Source organism: Cynara cardunculus (genome assembly GCF_001531365.2).
Source record: "Cynara cardunculus var. scolymus isolate 2C chromosome LG 2, CcrdV1, whole genome shotgun sequence".
In the NCBI taxonomy this organism is placed as follows: domain Eukaryota; kingdom Viridiplantae; phylum Streptophyta; class Magnoliopsida; order Asterales; family Asteraceae; genus Cynara; species Cynara cardunculus.
Window position 1 is genome coordinate 14519081 of NC_037529.1, and position 8595 is coordinate 14527675.

The window sequence follows — 8595 nt, forward strand, 5'->3', positions numbered from 1 at the left end:
GTATTTGATTGTGTTTATCTGCAGTTAGTTACGAATTCAGATATGGGATGAAATCGGATAGGGATGAATGAGTTTAAGAGTTTTTAAGAGTTTAAAAGTTTTAAGAGTTTTAGCTAAATGCTTTATAATATAGTATAGATATAGATATAAATAATCATTATATATCGATTTGATTAATCGAGGTTGTGAACCATACAATATACCTAAAAATACCCGTACGATGATTTTTTGTCCTTAGCTGATAAATCGAAAATATTCGGAGAAAATAATTCAAACCTCCATGTAAAATGCTTATCGGTGAATAATAGGATTTGGCGGTTGTGCTTCAAGTTCTAGGGCACAAGCTTCTACATCTATCAACATTAATCTCAGGTATTTTCATCAGTTGCTATTCCGTTGGATTAGATGTTGTTGTACACTATTCTTCTTCCCAACTTAAACGTGATTTGATTCAAAACTGATTCATTTTGAATTCTATAAGTAAAAGTTATCTATGATTTAGAAAGATCATAGCAAATTACTACCATTTATTTAACCTTTTTTTGGATAATCGGCTTATACTTATTCTTGTTATATGATGATCGCTCGAAATTTTATTTACGGCTTGGTTTTGTAATCAACTGACTTCACAACAGATGAATGATTTTAGGTTTAGTTCCTCCCAAACAGAGGGAAACAGTTATGAAAACTTGTGATTTCTTCTATCTCATAGCATGTGCAGATTCTTTTCAGGACAGTGCAAATTATTAATTTAAGATCTTATATTAGAATACCAACATAATACATCTGTGGATCTGTCTGACAAGGTTTGGGAGGAAAAGATCATACATTTGAATGATAGACGATGAACAGAAGAAAGCATGTAAGACAAAGAAAATTGAGTTTCAAGTGCAGATTGGAAAACAAATTGGAGGTATACGTGTGCCATGTTTTGTTTAGTATTGTGGCTTGGAGCATTCAGGAGCCATCTGCCAATTGAAACGCTCGTAATCTGTGCAGTAGTTATAGATCATGTAGTTATCTCTAACCCATTTCAGCTTACCCTGCTGATCCCAGTTCAGTTGATTGTAAATGGGGGAGGTCCACCAGTTAGCTGAGGTAGGATAGGCACACTGGAAAATGCTAACGGGTCCATTCCACTTGCAAGCCCTTGCATTGAATTTACGCAAACTGGCCTTAAAAGGTGCACAGGTCCAGTCGATTTTGACTAGGCCGCCTCTTGTTGCCCAGTTATCGGCATTCCACAAACTAGAGTAGACCTGCATTCCTTGTTGGTTTGGGTAGCCAATTCCTTCACTTTTGTAGTTTCTGAAGACCCTAATGGGTATACTATCTACATACCACCTGCATTTATTGTCATAATCAAACCGTTTAATTAGTAACTGTTAGTCTGTAAACTAAACATATACCGCAGTAAGAGTCCTTTAATTTTTAAAATTTTATCAAGAATAACAAACCAAGTTAAGGGTTTAACATGGGAGCAACCAGTAATGTTGCTCTTTTGTTTCCCGTAGGTCATGGTGCACCAAAGAAGGGAGTCTTGGTGCACCAGGGTTGTTCTTTGGTAGAAAGTAAGTTAGGGTGCTTATCTTTGGTGAACTTACACAACTGCGGTGGGGTTCCAGTGAATGGTGTAGTTGTGGAAATCGGCAGTTGGGTCAAACCATAACTTAAACTGCTGCTCCCTATTTCCTTTGCCTTGGGTAAAGATGTTTGTGTGCATGGTGTAAGGTTGTCCTGATGAATTCCCTAAGAACTCAAAGTCGATCTCATCATGATAGGCACCAGTAGAAGAAAGCTGCAATGATTCCACAAAAAAGAGTTAGCTATCCAGTTTTAGTATGTCCTTGGTGTTAAGCATTGATTAGATGTAGTTTTTGCACTTTATCTAAAAGCATTCATTCACACTTTTGCACAAGTGAGGGGTCTTCACAAAAACAGCTTCTCTACCCTTTGGGGTAAAGTGTAGGTCTGCATACATTCCTACCCCCAAACCTTGCTTTTGAGTGGGATATACTGGGTTTTGTTTGGTAATATAAAAGCATACATCAACAGGGAAGAATTTAATCATCTCTTGAGTCTTGCTATTACACTTACATAATATGCAGTGACAGTTCCTGCAGAGTTCCCTGGAACCAATTTGATTAGCATTTCAATGCTTCCAAAAAGGAATGCCTTGCTTGATTGAACACCCGATCCTGTAATTAGAGTTAGAGCAATATTCATTGTTAAGATGATGCTACATCTTATGTGAAAGTTTGAATTCATGTTTGACTTTTAAATTTTAGGAGTCAAATGGATTTGAACTATAGAATTTTCAAAATCAAAACCAAACCAAATGAATTTGGCATGTAATATGTACGTAGACCTGACCTCTACCCCCAGAGAGTAGAGCGGGCTGAGCGGCTGTTTACATGATCCCTAATTACGGATTATAGTAAACATAAACGTAGAGATGATATGCACCTGAAGCTTTATCCAGCACCAAATTAAGATCATCACCAGAGCCAAAAATGGAAGAATGCTCGCCACCCCAGTTGAAATACATGTCATTGTAAAAATTTCCATGGACAAGGCATGATTGGAATGCAACTGCTGAGACAAATACAACTGCAACCAACACCTGGAAGCTTGCCATGGTAGTATTCTTCAGTTTCTTCTATATGTAACTTGAATGCTCTTGTCATTGCTTCTTGACACCTTATATAGCCTTTGGGATCCCTTGTCATCTTGACTCTTACCCCATTATTAATTTGTTCTTTTAAATTTAATTTTATATACCTTGACCTTTTCTTGCATTTTGACATTAATTCCTTAAACACCACTATAATTAAGTCTCCCATATTTGGAAAATAAAATTTATACAATCTTAAATGATAAATAGTATTTGTAAGAACTTTTTTCCTACATCTTGGGCCTTTTTTCATTAGCTTTATAACAAATGTGTATATGAAATATGTGGAATATCATTGGATTACTTTCCGAAAGAGCCATTGGATAAAGAAATGATGTTCCGATATATATATATATATATATATATATATATATATAAATATAAAGGTCAAAGTCTGGCTGATGTATGACTTTAACTGTACTTTATGCATTAACTATACTTCCTCCTTCCTAAAATAAATATCCATAATTGACATGATTTATAGTTTTAGACTTTAGTAATTTTTAAAAAAGAAAAAGGAAAAAAAAGAGAAGGGTTTTAGGAGAAAATTACGTGCATAGGACTAAGAAAAGAGGAGTCTATTAGCCAGCTATGAATGAAGAGTGGACAGACAAAAGGGGATGAAAGGGGAAAAAAATAACATTTTATGTGTGTGTTGGTGGTTAGCTTAGACCCAGACGTGCTACCCTCGAGACAATGTATTCAGAAAATCAAGGTTTATTTATTTATATACTAATTTTCACGTGGGTTGGAAGGTTATTACTGTGATGCTAAATTGTATTCGAGTATAATTAACTTGATTCATATTTTGGATTTACTTTTAAAATCTTCTATTTTGGAGAACTAATTTTTAAAAATCTTTATTATGAAAAATCGTATTTCAGTATTTTTTTATTTTAGAAAACCAAAATGTGTGTTCATATTTTGGAGAACATGAATTTGGTCACTGGATCTTTAAAATATTTGAAGTCAAGAAAGTTGGTTTTACAAAGTTAGTTTTCTAAAATAGAAATGAAAGTAACATTGATTTATTTTGATGCAATCCCAATATATACATATAATTCAATTGTCTTTGTATGTATGTATGGAGGGAGGTTTTGAGAGAGAAACCCAAAAAAGATACCAAAGGAACTTCTATCAGTCGTTGTCCAAAAAATAAAATGCTCCAGATTTGAATGTAACTTGTAATATATTTAGTTTTGGCAAGATATAACCGTCTCTATTATTCCCAACTGTTGGATTATAATTGATGGATCGTTTGGATAGGTTTCCTTTATCTTAATTTTTTGGGATGCTCCTTTGATTTCACCCTTAGACATAGCAGTAGACATGGGCACGGGCCTCAAGCACCGTCCTGATCTTTGGCTCTGTCGCCAGAACCCACTACTCCTTAACTGGCTTGAGGAGAAAATTAGGCGGTCTTTGGTTCTTAGATAGCTTATGAATAAATGAAATTTGCCAAAAGAACTGAAACTTAAAGGAATTGCAATCAAATTTGATCACATGTATGGCTGGCCAGAATTAGGGCTTGGGTAGTATTATTGTCTTTCTCAAAATATAACATAGAATGAAATTTACATCTTTGCTAAGCCTCAAAGAATTACATCAACTATTTCCGTAAGTATATATTTGTGCATTTTTCGTTGATCGTTTATGATATTACATGTTTATTCAATCTAAGTTTACTGCACATCGATTATTTGATAAATAACATACCATCATTAATTGTTTTGGAGCTTAAAAGATTGTACTGTGACGTAAACCCAACATTATACTGTCCCCAAATGATCATTCACCAATTTAGAGTTCCATTATTGTTTAAAATTTGAGAAAAAAGATGAGAAAATATCATGGGAAATTTCCACAAATGCAGCAAAACAAGTATCACTACTAGTCGATATGAACCCATATACCTCCTCCAGGAACGCCAAGATTATTCACAAATAGAATATAGTATCCGGGAGGAGCAATCTTTCCCGATGGCGGTGCAAGGGCGGTGATCACGTTATCGGAAATGTCCATCACCGCCGGAACAATCAACCTCTGGTTTTGGGAGAAGCCATGAGTGGTGAATGGTGGGTACAACATAGTTACCTTAATCTCACCCAACACCAACGGAGCTTCCGATTGTAGAGTAGCTGCGATCTTAAAAGGTTTCCCATACTTTAAGACCTTGTCAGTACCTTGTTCATCAATTATAGGTCTTTGGCCGTCGATCGTAGGGTCCAAGTAATGAGGTGAGAACTTCTCCACCCTCAACTCTGTCGGAAACTCGACGTTGAAAGTGTAGAACTGGTGTGGGTTGCTGCCGGCAACCAAAATCTTAGTATCCGGTAACAATGCTGAGGTGGAATGATACATCCTTGCGATTGTGGCCGGTTTCAGTTCTTTAAACCTGTAACCCATTGGTTTGAATGGTGTATATAAAAGAGGAGTAAAGTTAGGGTCTGTGGCATCTTCCCAACCAGAAGTACCCTTTTTGGCGCCATTGATCATAAGGAGATCTCCGGTTGGGAGGTGTAAAAGGTCGGCCATGATCCTCGGTGATGGCATATCTTGTTCTTCCTCCCATGTTGCACCTTTGTTCATCGGATGGATTCTATGGCAGTCTTTAAGTGCAGGTACATACTCCTTTTCAGTTGCATTCTTTCCATCGACTACTTCAAATGCATTGGGGCTGTTTCCACCACAAATGACAATCTCGACATTTAGGGGTTGGGAATTATCTGGACCGAGTTTTAATGGGAGAATGGCGGAGCTGCCGGAAGGTGGGTAGTTCCGGGATCCACCTGGACAGACGGGATGTTGTTGAACGATCTCACCTGTTGTTGGAGCGAAGGTGATGGCACGGTCGTTGGCAAAAAGAAATACGTTGCCATCGGGAAGGAGGAAAAGGAACGGATAGAGGTTGTTCTCGATGTATTGGTTCGGTCCCTTGGCTGGTGCACGTGTTTGTTGGAGGAACGGGAGTTCGATCCTCTTGGGTTCGAACTCGAGTTGTGGTGGCACGATCTCATAGCTGAATGCGCCTCGACCTCCCACGACTATTGCGCTCCCGTCTTCTAAAATCTGGTTCGATGAATACCTGTGATTTATTCCATCTCAACTTCATATATGATACGTTACACTAGCTCTGTAGCTCGTACATGTATATATGAAGTATGTACTAGTTAACTATAATATTTTTCACGTACCATCTAAAGTCGGCAAGAACATCTTTTTTTTCAATAAAATCTGCGTTGAGATCATCTTTAGGCAACATTCTGACAGCCTTAACCCCGCTGAAGGAACCTCCGGTAGCCACAAAGTTTCCATTCGGCCATAAGTTTCCCGACGAGCACCACGGTTCACCTGATAACTGCAATAAACATAATGCATGCAAATGATGAATCACAACAACATAATTGGGTTTATCGAACAACAAAAATGTTTAAGAGGCCGTTTACCAAACACTTACCCAGTAAACGCTTATCGGTAAAATTTAACACTACCACTTACTTATCGGGTAAGACCTTAGTCCACCAAAACGGCACTGTATGTAACAATTTACCCAGTAAGCGCTTATTGTGGTAAGGGTCGTTGCCCTCACTTACCGAGTAAGACTCTTGGTCCTTGTCTTGCTCTTACCAGGTAAGATTTTTAGTTCTTACCATATTCATCCGGTAAGATAATTTGACTTGATAACCGCTTACCCGGCTAAGTGTATGGTAAACGACCCCTTAAGTGTGGCAATAAACTGCTTGTTATGAAGTTTAAGAACCATATGATTGTATGCTTTATGTAAAAGCGTTAGCAATAAATTTATTAAATGTACCACGATGGTTCTACTTTTTGTGGTTTTCCAGTCGTAAGCGAGAGCATGAGCGTAGCAATCCGGCTGGTTGTTTGCGTCTGGGTTAATCGGACAGTTCCCTTGAGGTTCCAATTTCCGGGCGGAAGGCCCGACTGACGTAGCATCATACCAGACTACTTGATCGTTAGGCATCAACTGTAGTTGCATTGCACCCACACCCACATCTGGATTATCCAACACCCATTCACCCACAAAATTTGTCTCAATCTCTGCCTTTGCATAATCGGATGATCGTCCATCGCCAACAAGTTGATTAGGACCAGGCGCACCATCACCCATATCCGCTGCACCACCACCACCTCCGCCTCCACCGTCACCCGTGGCGGCAAACACAGAAATCGCAAAATTTTGAGGGAGAAGGAGGAGAAAAAGGATGAAGGTTTTGCATAGTGAAGCCATTGGAGCAAGTTCACTGTTTTACACAAACTTAACCCTCTTTTATACTTGAATTAAACTACATGATTTGAGGTTAAAATACGAGGGTTTTAGCACCACCTCGTCGCACTTGAACAATATATGTATCTCGAAACCATATATATATATATATGTATGTATATTTGTTATCTGTTGTACGAGGTTTCTATTAAAACCCAATATTGTTGTTCAACAGATAAACAATATGCATTTCGAGGTATCTGCATCGCAAAAACGGCATCTCGATTGCATAATCCATCTTAAACGACATGGACACCATGAAGCATTACTAACAAAAACAACGATTCCATCATCCCCTCTTCTAAACCTACATTTAATTACCTTATTCCTAATTTAATAGAATTACCCTTTGTGTAACGCATCCTTAAATTCTTGTTACTTGAGTTGATAGGATGTTTCAGGTCGACATAATTATGGATTTTGCATTTATTAAGAATGTTTATATCCGTTCAAAAAGTTAATTATCGACAATCCCAACCAGTCTTACACGAAACCCGCCTCTAAGTACACCAATGTAGGTAATTTGTTTTTGACTCATTCAGCGGTTAAAGCCAGAAGGGATCGAACCCAAGATGATAAGTTTAGTCTGTAATTATTTCAGTAGAATATAAACATCGATTATTTCTCTATGATCAAACAATTTTCATTCGTATATAATGCGCTCTCTCTCTCTCTTTATATATATATATATATATATATATATATATATATATACACACACACCATGGTTATAAATAACTCGTTATGACCTGGGGGATGTGATGGAATATCTCATGTCCAAGGTTTGATTTCAGGGTACACAACAATTGTGGCTACTCATGAGTTTATCATGACTGATTTCTTGCAATCACAATTTGTCGGAATTAGTCTAGGCTGGGACACCCTTCCAAAAAAAGAAAACTTATTATGGCTGGTGGCAAAGCCAGGACTTGGTGCGAGAGGGAGCACCAAATAAAAAACATATTAATTTTCTGACAAAAACAACGACATTATATTAAAAGAACACCAACGGTGAACTGATTTCCATATGACTTGTGCTTACAAGTATTAGAATTATTTTTATTCGATTGTTTTCCTCTTAATTAGATACTTATCATAGATACTTATCAATGATTGTTAAATTCTAACCAGTTAATTTAGTACACAAATAAATCAATTGTTAATGACTAAAATAAATTGGCAGCCCTAAAATTGAATTAGTTAAAATGACGGACATAAGTCAGTAAACTACTTAAGAAAAAAGATCAAAACAACGCTAAAAATATTTGAATTTATGTCATAGTAAGTAGATGGCTAGATTTCTTTTTGTCTAAAATCAAGTACGTTTAAATTTAAATTCTTCAAGAATAATGTCAATCTAGCCGTAATCAGTTGTGATGCTTGCATATTACATGAATTAGAATCGAATATCAAAACCTCGACTTAAGAATTAAGAACAAAAATCGAAACTCTAACATGAAATACACTTTAAATTCTTAAGAACCCAGACTATTTCATAAGTAACAGAAGCCATGCCTCTGTTTTCTGACTCAATAGAAGAACGAGAAACTGTATTTTGTTTATTACTTTTCAAAGAAACCATAGATTTTCTAAGGAATAAACAATAACCGGTGACAAAACCTTCTTGAAGAAA

At 36.9% G+C, this 8595-nt stretch overlaps 2 protein-coding genes across 2 annotated transcripts; both read right to left on the minus strand.

Annotated features, from left to right (window-relative positions):
• Window positions 1-750: 750 nt before the first annotated feature.
• LOC112506459 (probable xyloglucan endotransglucosylase/hydrolase protein 26) lies at window positions 751-2735 on the minus strand. Its single transcript, XM_025110514.1, has 4 exons — window positions 2467-2735; window positions 2098-2198; window positions 1605-1798; window positions 751-1344 (listed from the first exon to the last, which is right to left on the minus strand). The coding sequence occupies exons 1-4, from the start codon at window positions 2636-2638 to the stop codon at window positions 936-938; spliced, it is 876 nt and encodes a 291-aa protein (XP_024966282.1). The 5' UTR covers window positions 2639-2735; the 3' UTR covers window positions 751-935.
• A 1829-nt stretch (window positions 2736-4564) lies between these two features.
• On the minus strand, window positions 4565-6926 carry LOC112508211 (aldehyde oxidase GLOX-like). The gene is made up of 3 exons (XM_025112999.1): window positions 6489-6926; window positions 5869-6032; window positions 4565-5759 (listed from the first exon to the last, which is right to left on the minus strand). The coding sequence occupies exons 1-3, from the start codon at window positions 6924-6926 to the stop codon at window positions 4565-4567; spliced, it is 1797 nt and encodes a 598-aa protein (XP_024968767.1).
• Window positions 6927-8595: the final 1669 nt, after the last annotated feature.